The 18,771-nt window shown below is 45.2% G+C and overlaps 1 protein-coding gene across 5 annotated transcripts in view; it reads right to left on the minus strand.

Annotated features, from left to right (window-relative positions):
- Positions 1 to 18,771, minus strand: part of VPS35L (VPS35 endosomal protein sorting factor like) — a 1,107,598-nt gene that overhangs the window by 91,511 nt on the left and 997,316 nt on the right. For all 5 annotated transcript variants that reach the window (XM_040358550.1, XM_040358549.1, XM_040358548.1 and 2 more), the window contains one exon: positions 12,476 to 12,641. In XM_040358550.1, the coding sequence (XP_040214484.1) occupies positions 12,476 to 12,641 (166 nt within the window). The remainder of the gene's footprint in view (positions 1 to 12,475; positions 12,642 to 18,771) is intronic.

Raw genomic sequence — 18,771 nt, forward strand, 5'->3', positions numbered from 1 at the left:
GCTGCCACCACCATGCTTCACGGTGGGTATGTTGTTCTTTTGGAATTATGGCCAAAAAGTTCAACCTTGGTTTCATCAGACCATAACACATTTTCCCACATGCTTTTGGGAGACTTCAGATGCGGTTTTGCAAAATTTTGCCGGGCTTGGAAGTTTTTTTTTAAGAAAAGGCTTCAGTCTTGTCACTCTACCCCATAGCCCATGATATATGAAGAAGACAGGAGATTGTTGTCACATGTAATACACAGCCAGTACTTATCATATCTGCAGCTCCTTTAATGTTGCTGTAGGCCTCTTGGCAGCCTCCCTGACCAGATTATTCTCTTCTTTTCGTCAATTTTGGAGGGACGTCCAGTTCTTGACAATGTCACTGTTGTGCCATATTTTCTCCACTTGATGATGACTGTCTTCACTGTGTTCTATGGTATGTCTAATGCCTTGAAAATCCTTTTGTACCCTTCTCCTGACTCATACTTTTTAGCAATGAGATCCCTTTGATGCTTTGGAAGCTCTCTGCGGGCCATGGCTTTTGCTGTAGGATGTGACTAAGAAAATGTCAGGAAAGACCTACTAGAACAGCAGAACTTTATTTGGAGTTAATCAGAGGCACTTTAAATGATGAAAGGTGTGTGCTCTTTTCTAGGGGGGAGTGGTGCAGACATGGCAGCGCGAGACTGCTGGAGATCGGAGCCTAATTTCTACCACTGTGCACCAGTCAGTAGACCGACTGAAAGAATCATTAGCCCCGCGGTTAAGAGACACAGATCCCCGCCGAACATCTGACAGGCTGAGGAGAGAGAGACGTGAGCCGGCGGTAAAGAAATCATCAGTCCCGTGGCTAAAAGACACAGACTCACGCCGAACAGCTGATCATCTGGCAGGCTGAATAGAGAGAGCCATACGGAGCCAGCGGAACCCCGCTGCTTAATAGCGTAGACTGGGGCTGGAAAAAATCATCTGCCCCACGGCTAAGAGACACAGATTTACACAGATTTACGCTGAACAGCTGATCATCTGAGAGCCATACGGAACCCCGCTGCTTAATAGCATAGACCGGAGCTGGGGAAAAAAAATTAATCTGTCCCGCGGTTAAGAGACACAGACCCTGCCGAGTATCTGATAGGCTGAGGAGAGAGAGAGGTGAGCCACACGGAGCCGGCGGTAAGGAGTCTATAATCCCGCTGCTCAATAGTATAGACCTCATTGTATGTGGTCCCACTGAGAGAGGGGGGGCATCACGGGTGTGTGAGTCCGGTGGAACGGGGGGAGCAGCATCGGCGGAGCAGCGGGTGGTCCATGTCGAGACGGGGGAGGAACACAGGAGTCCCGTCCACACCAACCCACTCCTATATAACCAGATACTTAACAATAAAAAAGGATATGAAACAGTCCGTTGATAACAGCGCTGGCATGGCTCTGACACAGGAGCCGTATCCGGAGGCGGCTCGGCAGACATCGCTGCAAGGGTCAGTTGTCTTACCATCGCAGAATGGAGCAGGACTAAGGAGAGGTGAATTGGAAAAAGAGCTTCCAATGGCCGACGTTAACAAAGAGGACTCTCAGGTATGTTCTCATACTGCACCTATGTGTAATAGGTGAGGGGGATAGAGCAGGGCATTACTCAGCTGAAGCTGCTTATTCAGGCTCTCCCCACTAAAGATGACATTCATCAATTACTAACTAGTATAACTGGATCATTCAGAGAGGAGATTGGGGAGGTACATAACAAAATTGAGTCGGTAGATCTCAAAATATCTAATCTGGAACAGAAGCAAAACATATCGGATAATCGGTTAGAGAAGTTAGAAGAAAAAGTATACATACAACATCAACGAATGATACTATTACAGTTGCAATCTGATGAATCCGAAAATAGAAGTAGGAGGAATAATATCCGCATAAAGGGTATCCCTGAGGAGATAGAGGGTATGGCACTCAGAGAGACGGTTACCGCTATTTTAAATCAGCTTCTGAAGTGTCCTCCAAATACTCCTATTGAGCTTGATCGAGTACATAAGGTGCCCACAACTCGGAATCCAGCACACACTAAGCCGAGAGATGTTCTGTGTAGAATACATTTTTTTAGGGTGAAGGAGGATATACTCAGGGCAGCGTGGCAAGAGGGTACAGTGACGTATATGGAGAACGAAATACAGATATATCCGGATCTTTGTAAATACACTAAAATGAGGAGACGCATACTAAAGCCGCTTTTGGAGTATCTATTGTGTAAAGGAGCCACATATAGATGGGGATACCCATTGGCGGTTATTATAAAGAAGGGGGGTCAAAGCTTTAATCTGAGGGACCCTGGCCAATTGCCAGACCTCTTTAGACTATTGGAGCTGGAGCCTATCGAGATTCCTAATTGGACAGATTTACCGGCAGCACTGGAGTTTGCCTCATAGGAATGAAAATAGGATCTAAGGAGACCAACTAAGTTGAAAACAAAAATTTTGATCAGGCGGAAATGGGTAACTACATAGCAACCTTGGGTATCCCGAGCTTAACATCAGAAATGAGCCAGGAAATGGAAAAACCAATTACAATGGAGGAACTGCAACAAGTAGTGAAAAAGGGGAAGGGAGGGAAGGCACCGGGGCCGGATGGATATACCATCCAATATTACAGAACTTTCATGCCTGAATTGGGCTCATTTATGGTAAAACTGTTTAACGGCCTAGGGGATTCAGGTACCCTCCATAACGAGTCATTAAAGGCGGTGATAGCGGTGATTCCTAAAGAAGGAAATGACCCCTCCCTGAAGCTCTTTGCCAAGATTTTGGCAGGGCGGATACAGCAGAACATACCAGGACTTGTCCATAAAGACCAGGTGGGGTTTGTACAGATGCGGGAAGCCCGAGACAATACGGTTAAGACTATGAATCTGATCCATCTGGTGGGCACCACCCGAACCCCATGTGTCTTTCTAGGAACAGATGCAGAGAAAGCATTTGACCGGATTAATTGGCAATTTATGTTTGCAGTGTTAAGGCACATGGGGTTCGGGAGAAAGATGCTGCAGTGGATCATAAGTAATTACACACAACCAATGGCACAGGTTAGAGTGAATGGAATATTGTCACCACCTTTTAAATTATCAAACGGGACAAGGCAGGGTTGCCCCCTGTCACCGCTTTTGTTTGCTCTGACAGTTGAACCACTACTGAGCAGGATCCGCCTGAATCCGGGTATTAAGGAGGTGTCTCTGAGATGTACAGAATACAAAATTTCAGCTTACGCTGATGATATGATGTTTAGTTTGACCAGCCCGATGGAATCCCTCCCCAATTTGGAACAAGAACTAGGTTTGTACGGTAAGTTGTCAAACTTCAAGATTAACTAAGATAAAGCGGAGGTGATGGGAGTGGCGATTCCGGGGAGAGAATTAAGGATATTGAAATCAAAATTTAGATTTAAATGGTCTGACACTGCCCTTACATACCTGGGAACTTCCATTCCGGCGGACCTAACACAAGTTTATAATCTTAATTTCTTGCCTTTGTTGTCCAAAACACGGGTCCTCCTGGATGGATGGCATAGGGGGTTTCATTCGTGGCTTGGGAGAACTAGCATCATTAAAATGAGTATATTACCTAAATTTCTGTACCTCTTTCAGACCCTCCCGATAGCAATACCCGGATCCTTCTTCAGGCAAGTACAGTCTCTTATTAATAGGTTCATATGGGCAAACAAACGCCCAAGAATCAAGGCTCGCATAATATCATTGGCTAAACGGGACGGAGGAATTGCGGCCCCAGATGTTTTTAGATACTACCAAGCAACATTATTGTGTCGACTCATTGACTGGAGCCGACATGCTGGAGAAAAGCTTTGGCCAGGGCTTGAGCAAGACCAATGCGGCAGTATCCTACAGCGGGCAGCATGGTGTTACCGGGCTCTTCCAATAGATATGAAAAGACATCCGTTGATAGGCCCCATCTTGCGGGTGGCACACAAGCTATTTGTGAGGGGGGTATTATCAATGGAAGACTCACCCCTTTTCCCAATTTTGGGAAACCCGCAGTTTGAACCAGGGTCGTTGAACGATCCCTTTAGTAAACTAATGGAACAGGGGCGGTTCCAAGCATCGCATTTCTTGAAGGAGGGTACTTGGATCTCTAGGCAGGAAATGGAAAGGAAAGACTCGCCTTACCAACTGGACTTTTGGAGATCCTTACAACTGCACCACTTCTTAGACACTTTAAAACCACCAGCTAGATACCGTCGAAGACTGACAATGTTTGAGAGGTATTGCAGCGGACAGGGGACTTTACGGCACTCCCTGTCAAGAATTAGTGAGTTACTTAATACTCCAACAGTTGACTCTCAGATGCCCTTCTTTAACAAGTGGGAACGGGAACTAGGAAGACCTTTTACAGAAGATCAAAAAACCAAGATAATAGGGAATATTTTTGAAACATCCATGTGTATAAACACACAAGAGATGAACTATAAAATTTTGTCCCAGTGGTATCGGACCCCCGAGATTTTGAGTAAATGCTTTCCAGATACGACATACAGATGCTGGAGATGTGGGAAGGAAGGAGGAAACCTAATGCATATTTTCTGGGCCTGTCCCAAGATTCAAAGTTACTGGAGAAGGGTCCGGGAAATAACGCAAAGATTTAGTAGGGAACAATTACCAGTTGAATGGTCTTTTTTTATACTCCAGGATATGGAGATATCAGTGAGGCGCTACAGGAAATCAGTGGTGTGTCATCTCCTGAATGCGGCCCGGGCTTGTATTCCAGGGCTGTGGAAACAGACAAGGGCCCCATCCATTAAGATGTGATACCTACCACGTGGTAGGTATCACATGGGTAGGTACAGAGCATGATGGGACTGTGAGGCCTATATAGGTCCGATGCAAGGCGCGCATCCGTCATTTCAGCGAGGAGGACCGGCGTGTCAACATCGGGAGAAGGAGAGAAGTGAAGAACATGACGTCACAGCACGGAAGAAGAACTCATCACAGCACGGAAGGAGAAGACGTACAGCACGGAAGAAGACACCGGACAGCGAGACGAAGAACCGGGGTGCGCCGAGTCAACAACGGAGAGCGGCGAAGACAGAAGGAGAACCCCGGAGAGTTGAGAAGACCCGTCGGGATAGCGGAAGAAGAAGAGCCCCGCCGAAGACGCCGGAGGAAACCCGCCGGGGGGGTGGGGGCTTTTTTAAAAGCCACCCCCCCCGGCGGTGGAAGAGAACCAGACGGCGGCCCCCACCCACCCGAAGACGTCAAAGAAGAAGCCCCCCCTGGTAAAAGAGCTAATAAAGAAGACAGGGGGCGGCCTCCGGAGCAGAAAAATAAAATATTTTAATACACTGTGTGGTTTATTTGTGTTTTTACCACTTTTCTTGCAGGTGAATGGGTAGGGGTACGATGTACCCCATACTCATTCACTTAGGGTGGGGGGCCGGTATCTGGGGGCCCCCTTATTAAAGGGGCTCCCAGATTCCGATAAGCCTCCCGCCCGCATACCCCGACAACCAACGGCCAGGGTTGTCGGGAAGGGGCCCTGTCCTCATCAACATGGGGACAGGGTGCTCTGAGGTGGGGGGGCCGCAGTGCGCCCCCCTGCCCCAGAGCACCCAACCCCCCCATGTTGAGGGCATGCAGCCTGGTACAGCTCAGGAGGGGGGGGGGGCGCTCGCTCGTCCCCACTCCCTTCCTGGCTGGCCGGGTAGCGTGCTTTGGATACGGGTCTGGTATGGATTGTAGGGGGGCTCTCCTTACAACCCATAACAGACCTAAGGGCCCGGTATGCTCCTGAGGGGGGGACCCATGCCGGATTTTTTTTTAAAATCCGGCGGGGACTTCCCCCTCAGGATTCATAACAAACGCCGCACACGTGTAGAATTGGCGGGAATCCAAGTCGGATCTCCCGTCGCTTCTATGACGGCTCTGTCTCCATCGCGGCAAGCCAGCTCGGCGCTGGCTCCCGCGATGGGGCTCGTAGGTGCTCAATCTCGCCGAGAAAGAGAGCGAGATTGACACAAAATCGGGTTCACCTACTGTAGCTACCTACCAATAGATAAAGAGGAAAACATGTCGGAATAAGGATAAGATTGTGAAGTATGCAATATGGTTTATTACTGGTTATTCTGTATAAAGAACAGGAATTAATAGAATAATCTATTGATGAGGGGCCCCTTTTTTTTTTTTTTTAAGGGAAGGGGGAGTTTGATGTTAAAATAGACAGATAAGGGTCTGAGAAGAGGGGGGGGGAGAAACAAGAAGGGGGTCTGTAATAATAGGGTGTTTAATTTTTTTATTTTTTTGGGAGTTTACCCATCATATAATCTGGTGAGGAAGGGGAGAGAGGGGGGGAATCACAATATATCACGCAAATCACATGTAAAATACACTTATTTAGTTATAGGCGGAGGTTTATCCTCTGCCGATTGAAATTTTATATTTATGCACTGCTAGATTATTTCTTTATTTTTGGTTGTGTATGTGTATGTATATGTATGTGTATGTGTATGGATGTATATGTGTGTATATATGTATATATGTGTATATATGTATATATGTATGGGTATGTGTATGTGTGTGTGTGTATATATATTTGTAACCCCCTTTTTTGGGGGGGGGCTAAGAAGGGTTAAGATAAGATAATGGGAGGGGAGGGAGGATAGGGGGGTAAAAAGGGATGTCAACACAGGTCACCTATGTCACTTATATCACAGGGGAAGGGGAAGGGGGAAACCCTCTGACTGTAGAGAATAAAGGGAAGGGGATTTAGGGGGAGAGAACTCAGTGCCCTTATACCGAAGATGCTCCTACTGTCCCCCCTGGGTTAGGGGAAGGGGGGGGGGATATTACATCTAAAATAAAACATATTAAGAATAAATAGGTTGGTAAGAATAATTATTATAGTAAGAGAGATATCCCAAATGGGAAAAAAGGATAATGTGTTTTTTTTTTTGCTTTTTCCTCTTTTTTTTCTCCTTGTTAGTTTTCTTTTGTGGCGTTTGTTCCATATGAACAGGTCCAAAAAGTTAATAATGTCAATGTTAATGTTAACAATATATGTCAATAAGGTGAATAAGTAAGTCAGTGTAGTGTTAGGAGTGGGGGAGGGTAGAAGAATATCAAGAGTATATCGAGTTAATAAGGGGGATAGTAGATGGGTAGGAGGTTAACAGGCCTAAAGGAAGCTTGAATTAGGGGAACAAAAGATGATGGTAGATTAAGATGAGTGGGCGAAAAAATGGGTGCACGTGGGTGGATAGGTTGGCTCGGATCGTTGCTGTATTTATCCACTCTTCCCTAATTTAACGTCTCTCCTCCAAGTGGAGGGAAGTCGGAGACGTTTACAATTTTTTTTTTTGGTTTTTTTTGTTTATTTAATTTTTTTTTGTTTGTTTTTTTTGTTTTTTTTTTGTTTCCTAGGCAAGTTGCAGGTAGACTTGCAGGGACATATAACCTGTAGCAGCCTAGAGTTTACAGTACTTGGAGTTCTAGAAGACTAGCTAGACCCCAAGGTATAAACATTTTTTTTTTTTGGGTGGGTCCCCTCCCCCCCTGGTGTTTACCTGGGGATTAGGTGAACCTGAAATATCAAGATGACGAGGATAAATTTTACTTCATATAATGTAAAGGGGTTAAATAGTCCCGAAAAACGTACTAGACTGCTAACCGAATTAGGTAGATTGAAATCCCAAATAATTTTCCTACAAGAGACACATTTCAGAAACGATAAAATCCCAAGACTGGGGAATCGAAGATTTCCAAATGTGTATCATAGTGCTTCCCAGACCACAAAAGCTAATGGTGTAACAATTATGGTATCAAATCAAATACCACGGAAAGAAGTTAAGATAGTCAGAGATGAGACAGGCCATCTACTTATTATAAATGGATTTTTGTGTGAGCAAAAGGTCACATTAGTAAATTTGTATTTACCAAATGAGGACCAAGGTACAGCGCTTGAAACATATCTGAACTTGGTTCATCAAAACAGAGAGGGGATTTTAATAACAGGAGGAGATTTGAATATAGCTTTGGCACCTACTCTAGATGTTTCAAAGGGAGTGTCTCATTTGTCCTATTCCAAACTTCGTAGAGCCAAAAGACTACTACAAGACTTGCAATTAGTGGACACTTGGAGAGTCTTAAATAATCACATCAGGGATTACATTTTTCTATCTCAGAGTGCATTACCGTGTATAGTGGAGGCCTCCATAGGCTTATTTACGCTGTCGGACCATGCGCCAATTAGTTATGGAGCTGGGAAAGGCAAGCCGGAGGGAGTGGAATTGGAGGATAAATGAGACACTCCTGAAAGTACCTGAGTATGAACATCAAATAGCGCAGGAATTAGAGTCTTTTTTTATGGCAAATGAATCAGAGGAAATATCCCCATTATGTGGATGGGAAGCGCACAAATGTTATATGAGAGGTATTCTTATATCATTAGGTGCACATAGGAAACGTGCCCTAGGGGCTAAAGTGGATGCATTGCTTGAAGAGATTAGGGTATTAGAACTAGCGCATAAGAAATCCCAAATCCAACGGATAGAAGAAAAACGTATGAGTTTACGGGACGAATTAAATGTGTTACTGATGGATAAAGCAAAAGCGAAATTAACCCGATGCAGGCGCGCATACTATGAGTATGGAAACAAACCCAGTAGAATGCTGGCAAACGCTCTAAGAGAGACTAGGGCTAGGAACCATATTGAACAGATAAAAACACAAGGAGACATTTTAGTTAAATCTACACAAGAAATCGTTAAGGCATTTAGAGATAATTATACCAAGCTCTATAAGATAGAGGGCCAACAGTATACATCAGGGAGGTCCAATAGGGAACAACAGGCGAAAGAATATATAGCGGCATCAGGTATGCCTGGACTTCCTGAAGAAGAAGCAGGAGTTATCGATGGTCCAATTATAAAAGAGGAATTCTTAGAAGCTCTGAAAGCACTGAAAGCAGGCAGGGCACCAGGCCTGGATTGGGTACACGTTGCTTTATTATAAAACTTTTTCTGAGAAATTAGCACCAAAGTTCCTTGCTGCTTTTAATTCAATACGGGAAGGCAAGGAGACGCGAGAAGAGACTCTGATGGCTCATATTACATTACTCCCAAAAGAAGATAAAGATCCAACTCAATGTGCCAGTTATCGGCCAATATCGTTATTAAACGTAGACCTTAAGATCTTGACGAAAATCTTGGCTAACAGATTGCTGGGATACATTCCAGCGATTATACATTCAGATCAGGTGGGGTTTACTCCGGGTAGAGAGGGGAGGGAGAATACTCAAAGGGTTCTCAGTGCTATACATCTATCCCACTCCCATCAGAAGCCGTTAGTGGTTATATCTGCTGATGCTGAAAAAGCATTTGATAGGGTAGATTGGACATTCCTGAGAGCCGTATTACAGCATATAGGGCTGAGAAAGGGGATGTTGAATTGGATTACAAGCTTATATTCATGCCCAAAAGCAAGAGTCAAGGTGAATGACTTAATGTCTAAACCATTTTCAATCGGTAACGGAACTCGGCAGGGATGTCCACTCTCACCTATCATATTTATCCTTACAGTAGAACCTTTTTTAAGGTCAATTCGGGCCAATTCAGATGTCAGGGGCATTTTAACAAAAGGTAGGGAACATAAAATAGCGGCATATGCGGACGACTTGCTGTTTTTTATAACTTCACCAGTGTTATCTTTACCAGTGTTGCTACTGGAACTACGTAAATACAGGGAAATATCCAACTTTAAGGTAAATTACAGCAAGTCCGAAGCAATGGGGGTGGAAGTGAGTGGGAAACTAAAACAACATCTTTCGGAGAATTTTGGATTTAGATGGACTGATTCACACATTTGTTATCTGGGGACCAAAATACCAAAAAAGCTCAATCGAGTGTTTGAACTTAATTTTGCACCACTGATTCGGCAAATAAAATTGGATTTTTTGAGGTGGGATAAGGAGATATTTACTTGGTTTGGGAGAATAAATATCATTAAAATGAATGTAATGCCTAGATTGTTATATTTGTTTCAAACCTTGCCTATTAAGTTGCCCGCTGGTTTTCTGAGAGACCTTAGATCTAGGTTTGTGAGATTTATCTGGGCAGGGAAACCCCCGAGAGTACGTAGATCGGTTCTGACCTTACCTAAAGAGAGAGGAGAGGGTTGGACTCCCGGACCCGGTGAATTATTATGTAGCGGCGCATCTGACACAAGTTGTGGATTGGTGTACAGTACAGGAGGAAAAATCATGGATACAGATGGAGCAAAATATAACTGATATACCTTTGAAAGGAATGGCTTGGATTGCGGATGAGATGATACCACAGGAGGTGAAGAAACACCCTACGGTGGGAGTCACAATCCAGACCATTAAAAAAATATTTAAAAGAAAACAAAGATATCAGTACATCCAAGTCCTATGACCCCAATTTTGGGAACACCAAGTTTTGAGCCAGGATTAGTAGATCAGCGTTTTAAAGAGTTAAGGCGGCAAGAAATTAGTAGGATTGTGCATTTCTCCAGAAACAACTATGTAATGACCAGGGGGAGATTGAAAGTGTGTTTTCTGAAGATCTTGACCCCTTCAGGTTAATACAACTTAATGCTTTCCTACGGTCACTTACGCAACATATGTCAGAGATTCGTTCACTATCTGGGTTTGAACAGATATGCTTAAAGGAAGAGCCACTTAGACATTCACTCTCAGCTATGTATGCCCTGTTGATAGAGTTAGAAGCCCCTCAAGAATTGGCCTTTTCACAAGCATGGGAGAGGGATCTGGGAATTACCTTTTCGGAGATGCAGAAAAAGAAAATATTATTATTCACACATAAAGCATCAATGGCAACGAGATACCAGGAAGGAGGGTATAAAATTCTAACCAGGTGGTATAGAACCCCGTCAGTACTGAATCGGATATTTCCGCAAGTATCCAACCAGTGTTGGCGGTGTCAAAATGCGGAGGGTACTATATTACACATATTTTGGGAGTGTCCCAGACTGAGAGGATTTTGGAAAATGGTTTCTGAAACAGTTAAGGAAATTACAGATGTGTCTCTTGGGGAAAAACCGTCGGCTTTCCTCTTGCATTATATTCCGCTATCTAATGAAAAATATAAAAACTCTCTCGTAAGGCATTTACTTACCGCAGCAAAAGCGTGTATCCAGAGTCTGTGGAAAAGTACAATAGTTCCAACGAAAATACAATGGATGGGGAGAATAGCGGAGATTCAGCAAATGGAAAGTTTGACTATGATGTTGAGAGAGCAATAAAAAAAGTATCGGGAGGTCTGGTTACCATATATGGTGTATAGGAGTCAGGATCCTTAGGTGGATGGTGGGGGGGAAGAGGAAGGGGGCCTGATATTAGTTAAAGTTTTTTCTTCTCTTTCGTTTGGTTTTTGCTAGCAGGTCTAGCTGTCTTGGGTGGTGAGGATAATATATGGCAATAATATTGTGGAATAATAAATTGAAGTGGTCAGAATTGAAAGATAATAGTAGGAAAATATGATCATGGGTATGTTAAGATAATATAATTATGTGAATAGATGGTAATAATTGGATAAGTTGAAGAGAATAAGAGTTATAATGGAGTGTTAATATATGTACTTATATTGTTGCATAATGTTACTGCTGTCGAGAAAATAAAGAATTAATAAAAAAAAAAAAAGGTTTGTGCTGACGCCTATTTAACATGAGTTGAAAAAAAAAAAAAAAAAAAAGATTTAAGTTTATAGGTCACATTCAAGGTGGAAAAAGTTCTGAAACGATTTATCTGTCTCATTTTTTTTACATCACAAAAACCTGACCTTTTAACAGGGGTGTGTAGATTGTATATGCCATTTTGAGAAATACCAGTAACAAAAAGACCACCAACTTTAATCCCTAAAGAAAATGAAAACTATTCCAAATCATTATTGATGAGGTTATTGAACAAAGTCTAGCAACTGCATTTAAAGGGGTTGTAAACCCTCAAGGTTTTTCACCTTAATGCATTAAGGTGAAAAACCTCCTGTGATGTAGCAGCCCCCCAGAGCTCCCCTTTTACTTACCTAAACCCAGTCTTTCCAGCTTCGGGGATGGGCACACTAGCTCAACCCTGTATCTTGGGTCCGGATTGGATAGATTGATAGCAGAGCAGCCATCGACTCCCACTGCTGTCAATCAAATCCAATGATGTGGCAGCTGGGGGCAGGGCCGAGTCCTGCTGTCTGTGTCAATGGACGCAGCAGCAGGACATGGGAGCACACACGCTCCTCAGTGCCCTGAGGGAGAGCGGCTCTCCAATGGAGCATTTGAGAAGAGGAGGAGCCAGGAGAGCTGCTGAGGGACCCCAAAAGAGGAGGATTGGGGCCACTCTGTGCAAAACCTATTGCACAGAGGAGGTAAGTATGACATGTTTTTTTTTTTTTAAACCCGAACCTTTAAATATTCTTTAATTATTGCTCTAAATGCAATACATCAGTAACATTTAGCAAAGCATACCTTTATCTATGTGGTACAAATAACTCTCTTGACACAAGGCAGCCAACAAATGCAGCACACTTGAGTAGATCCAAATTTTATCATCACTGTTATCTTCCCAGGCATAACCCTCAATTACATTTAGAAGTCCTCTAACCAGGGACAAAACTCCCTGTTCTGGATGGTCCTGTAAAAAAACACATTTGTCAAAGCATCTGTAATTTTGTGTAAATATCTACATAGGTAAAGTAGGTCATATGAGCATACAGTATGTTCTACAATAACTAACAGCTGACTACACACTCTAAGTTAAAACCCAGAACCTATGTTCACATCAGGGAGACCAAGCTCATCTTCCAACATTTTAAACTCTAAAATAAAAATGTATTTTTCCTTTTCTGGTTTACCCAAACCTCAAAATCTGCATATTAGACAAATTCATTTTTTTACAAAGACACTCCCCTCATCAGGAGGCCCAGCACGCACAGCATTCTATACATATAGAAAGCTGGGGATTCCACAACTTTAAATCCCAGAAAAAATAGGATTTTTGTACTCACCGTAAAATCCTTTTCTCTGTAATTGTAGTTTCTCATGGACGGACACAGCAGATTATCTTGACAATAGGGCATTTCCCTGATGCACTAGGTCGGCGTACCAGGGACGGCAAGGCCAATCCGGAGCAATTAGAATCATCGGGAAGAACTGTCAATGGGGGAAAGGTGTAGATCAGCCGATACCGTCCCCACGGAGCCACCAACCCGTCCAGTGCGTCGGTCCAGGGGTATTTCGACCTGGCCACAAACCTCAACACCTTTCGATTGAGTCACGAAGCCAGAAGGTCCACATCTGGCGTGCACCACCTGTTGCAAACCAGTTGAAGCACATCCGGGTGTTACGACTGTTCTCCTTGGTCCAGCATCTGGCAGCTTAGATAGTCCGCCTGCCAGTTTTCTATGCCCGGAATGTACACAGCCGAAAGAGTCGGCACGCTCCGCTCTGCCTGCCCATCGCAGATGAGAGCGACCTCCGAGACTGCCCGCCGAGCTCCGCGTCCCCCCTTGATGGTTGACATATGCCACTGCCGTGGTGTTGTCCGATTGGATCCTGACCGGACGCCCCTGAAGTCTCCGAGACCACGAGGAGAGGCAATGCTTGATCGCTCAAAGCTCCAGCACGTTGATCGGTAGGCGGGATTCTTCCAGTGTCCAGCGATCCTAAGCCGACTGGACACCCCAAACACCCCCCAACCGGTCAGACTGGCGTCCGTCATGATTACTGTCCACTGAAGAGGAATAAAGGACTTCCCGGCCTGAAGGGGCGGAGATCTCAGCCACCAGACCAAGGAGGCCATGACCGCCCGGTCCACCCGGATCTGACAATCCAGGGACATCTTTGACTTGTCCCATTTCCTTATGCAAGGCACAAGTGTGGAATTGAGCGTACGGCACTGCCTTGAAGGAGGCCACCATGAGGCCCAGGACTCGCATGCAAAAACGACCACCTGCGGGAGATCAGCAGTCTTACCGCCGCCTGAAGAGTTTATAATTTGTCCGAGGGGAGAAAGACTTGCCTCTAGGGATTCCAGGACCAGGTACTCCAGGCGCCGAATCGGCACCAGCACCGACTTCTGGAGGTTCAGGACCCAACCAAAATCTTGAAGGGTCTGGATGACTATCGCCACATCCACCTCTAATTCTGAGCTTGAAGCAGCTCTCATAAGAAGGTTGTCCAGGTAACCCATTATAGCAATACCTCGCTGTCTCAGCAATGCCAGGACCAGAGCGAGCACCTTGGTGAAAACCCTTGGCGCTGAGGCCAGGCCAAAAGGAAGGACCACAAATTGGTAGTGGTCGTGCCCGACTGCAATACGCAGAAACGTCTGACAAATATGGGGACATGCACGTATGCGTCCTTGATGTTCAGGGATGCCAGAAAATCCCCCGGATGGAGTGCCGTGACTACCGAGCGCATCGATTCCATCCTGAACTTCTGAACTTTTACAAAGCAGTTCAGGGCCTTGAGGTCCAGGATTGGACGGACCCCTTCCTTCTTCGGGACCACAAACAGGTTAGAATAAAACCCTTGAAACCTTTCCAGTGGGGGCACGGGCACGATCACTCCCCCTGCCAGCAGATCCTGCACAACCCCCAAACAGGGCCACCTGACGAGTTGGGAGAAGCTGAAGGTTTGAGGGAAAAAATTTGTTTGGAGGGTAAGAGAGGAACTCTATCTTGTACCCTGAGGAAACTACTTCGCAAACTCACTGGTCGGAAAGTAGGGAAGACCACCGAGCCTCGAATGTGCAAAGGCGACCCCCCACCCACGCGTCAGGCAGAGGCAAACTTTCATGCTGTCGCATGTTTGTGCGCAGGCTTGTTGGGCTTGCGAAACTAGGGACGCTTTTGTCCCTCAGCAGGAGCCTTATCGGTCTGGGAGCACTTACCTGCAGCTCCTAGCGGACGAAAAAGCCGCTTATGAGCGGAGGAGGGGGGCCCATGCCTACGGCGTGGCTCCTTACCCTTCCTAGATTGCGGAGCAGAGTACTCTTACCTCCCGTGGCATCCTTTATGTTGTCATCCAGAGGGGCTCCAAAAAGCCTCTCTCCCTTAAAGGTTAAATCAAGCAAGGCTTTCTTAGAAGACTGGTCCGCGGACCAACATTTTAGCCAAATCAGGCAACACAGTATGACTGCAGAGACCAAGGCCCTGGGCAGCAACAGAATCGTATCCAAAGCTGACTCGCACACAAACTTAAGGCCCTGTACCAATTGTTCGGCCAGTTCCACACAGGTAGGGGAAGCCTGGTGTTCTTTTAACTCATGGTGCAGCATCTTAGCTCACTCCGTAAGCGCCTGAGCCACCAGGGCTCCAGCAAAAGCCGGACGCACTGCTGACCCCACTACCGTGAACAGGGAGCTGACCACTGCCTCAGCTCTCCTGTCCGCCAGGTCCTTGAACGCAGGTGCTCCTTCCACGAGAAGCGTGGTAACCTTGTTTAATCTGGACACCGAAAGGTCCACAATCAGAGAAGAAGTAATTTTTTTTAGGGAATCTTCCGCAAAAGGATAACGCACCGCAATACACTTAGGGACCAAAAAGGTCCTCTGCAGGCTTTCCCATTCCTTGTACAAAAGCTTATCTAAGTAAGGCAGACAAGGAAACACCCTTTCAGTGCGGGCAGGCTTGCGGAACCCAAAAGGGACCGACACCTCTCCAGATGCACCGGACTTATCCTCCAATTTAAGAGAATCGCGCACCACGTGATAAGTGCTCCAACCAGTGCCCTATCGTGTGCTGAACCAGACACAAAGTCATCCTCACTATCCGAAGGTTCGTGCTCCATATCCTCTGAAACCTCAGAACCTGGCCCGGGAGCCATAGCAGGGCCCGAATCTGAGTCAGATATATTCCTGGAAGATGGAGGGGAAGGGGTCGCTTTTTATTCCCTTTTTTCCCGCACACCGCAGCCACCCTGGCAACAAAGGCCTCCAGGACTGCCAACATAGCCATAGACGTAACACCAGGCACAAGGCCCACCCTCCTAACTGCTTTGCACCCGAAGGAAAAGGGGAACCCAGAGGACTCACCACCACAGATGGAAAAAAGACTGCACAGCGCTGTCCGCCCTGTCCTGACAGATGGAAGCCCCCTGTATGTTGTTGCACGTGTCCTTGTGCGAAGCAGAGATAAAGCCAACTGTTTGCTCCTCTCAGAGAAAGCCAATGCCGCCACAAGAGGACAACAGCCACAGGAAAATGGCAGCCGAGCAGCCGCCCTGTAAAAAAACGTGCAGACTTTGGAAAATGGCTGCCACTGTGTACAATAGCACAAGGCACATGGACCACAAAAAAATGGCTGCCGAGCAGTCCTCCCATAGAGCAAAAAAGGGTGCGCGGCTACAAGAAAATGGCCACCAAGTACAGCATAACAGGCCAAGTGAAAATGGCCACCGATACAGCAAAAAATAACAAGAATGGTAACCGACAAGCAGGGAGCAAGGTGGCAGGATCAGAGAGGCAGGCACTCTCCAGGACCCCCGCACGATGTGGGGAACCCCCCCCACAGGTACAGCACCCCAGGACAGCGGACCCAGCGCGCAGCCCCCCACCGAGAGCGGAGCCCCCTTTAGGTGAAAAAAACCCCGGATAGCAGCAGGCCCCGCCAGAAGCGTGAGGAGGAGGGATGGGAGGGAGAGAAGAAGGAAAAGGGTGTCAGAGACCCCTGATTGACCTCCCATGGAATGTCCAGCCATCCCACACCACCAAGGCAGGGGGGAAAATACTTACCGATCCTGCGAGGCTTGCTGGAAGCTTCCCAAAATAGACCCACCACCCGAGCAGTACGGAGGTAGCTGTCGGCCCAACACATTGTGACAGAGACAGTAATTATGAAAAAAAGAGGGGAGTGATGAGCGCAAAAACAGTACACCGAGAAGTCTACATAAAATAGACTAGATTTAAAGTGCCTTAAAAGTGGTCTAAGTATAAAATCGTGGAAAATCAAGGCATCAACCTAAATCAAAATATACACATGTGTGACAAAAGAATATAAGATGCTGATGAGTAACAAAGCAATAATGCAATGGACTGCAATGGATCCTTATGGCTGATGACTGGGGAATCCAATGGAGTGGAATTCAGGCAGATACATTTTCAAATAGATCTTCCTGATGATGTGCTCACAGAGCGCTTACCTTGAAACAAGGGAATTACTGCTTTGAACGATATACTTCTGGCCTCTCCGGATCAGCGTGGTGGCTGCGTGGACATCAGCTGTAGACTGTGCTGGGCTTCACAAAAATGGTGGCTCCCCGACGGATCAGAGACAGTAGCGAGTCAAACCGGGGTAAATAAAGTGAAAATCCATAGTGAAGTACGTTTAAAAAGTCTTCTTTAATTAAGTTAAAAGTGCGTTTACAGGTAAAAGCGAAAAGAAGCTCTGTTACTCATCAGCATCTTATATTCTTTTGTCACACGTGTGTATATTTTGATTTAGGTTGATGCCTTGATTTTCCACGATTTTATACTTGGACCACTTTTAAGGCACTTTAAATCTAGTCTATTTTATGTAGACTTCTTATGTAGACGTGTATTGTTTTTGCGCTCATCACTCCCCTCTTTTTTTCATCCATGCAGTGATTTGTACTCACCTAGATTTAAACAGCATTTTAATTTTTTACACGTTTAATATTTTATCTTGTTATTGTTTTATTCATTTATTTTCACTTTGGCTAGCGCTGAAGATTCCCACATATTATACCACTAGCACTTACTCACATTACTTCAGCAGCTGCCATGGAAGTATTTTCCTATATGGAACATAGAAATGTGAATCTAGATGATGTTTTTAATGGCTCTCATAAATCCAGAGACACTGACCTATCGAGTACATTTAGAATACTCGGACACAATATGGAAAAGAAAGTAAATCTCTGGTGGGACATTAATACCTTTGATAGGTATATTAGAGATAAGATTGTGCCCAGAAGACTCAGATGGGATGTGCCCCCTAATGATGGACTCCAAGATAAAGAATCAATTGATGAATGGTTCCATTTTTATAATGACAAAAGTTTGGAAGGATTACATTACCTTCTTAAACGTAAACAAAAAAAGATGCATATCATTGACAGAATAATAGAAGACACTAAGACCAAACTAGAAGCATTTAAAGAATCCATTGAACTTCAGAAATTATCCACCCAATTAAACAAAGATCTCATCACTAAAGATCTAGAAGTACAACAAAGAAAAGAGAAAAAATACCAACGGGACACTACTGACTACAAAATAGATCAGGTGTTTAAATGGAAAACTAAGAATGCTGTGCCACAACCAGCATCAACATACTCCACACCTGAAAAGGAAGTAAAAATACAAAATCCTACGTCTAATAGACCCATTAACCAAATGGGCTGGGAAATTAAGGGACATCCGTCCCCTAAACCAGATCGTGAACACATTGAAGGTGGAGGTCCAAGACACCAAACACCACATAATCACCCTAAAAAACCTTTAAAAAAAAACTTAAAAAAATGGGGAAAGGGACTATAGGGAAAATAGAGGACCCCCATATCCACCACCCTCCTATCACAATCCCCCGTATCCACTACCACACTAAGGCCCCGTACACACAAGAGGATCGATCCGCTGGAATTGATCCGCGGACCGGTTTCAGCGGATAGATCCCCTGGTGTGTACGATCCAGCGGATATTTTTCCGCGGATTTTTTTCCCCGGGGATGGATTTCCAGCGGATCAAAATTTCTTAACATGCTAAGAAATCTATCCGCTGGAATCCAGTCCAACGGATTGAT

This window comes from Rana temporaria, chromosome 6, assembly GCF_905171775.1.
Source record: "Rana temporaria chromosome 6, aRanTem1.1, whole genome shotgun sequence".
Classification (NCBI taxonomy): Eukaryota; Metazoa; Chordata; class Amphibia; order Anura; family Ranidae; genus Rana; species Rana temporaria.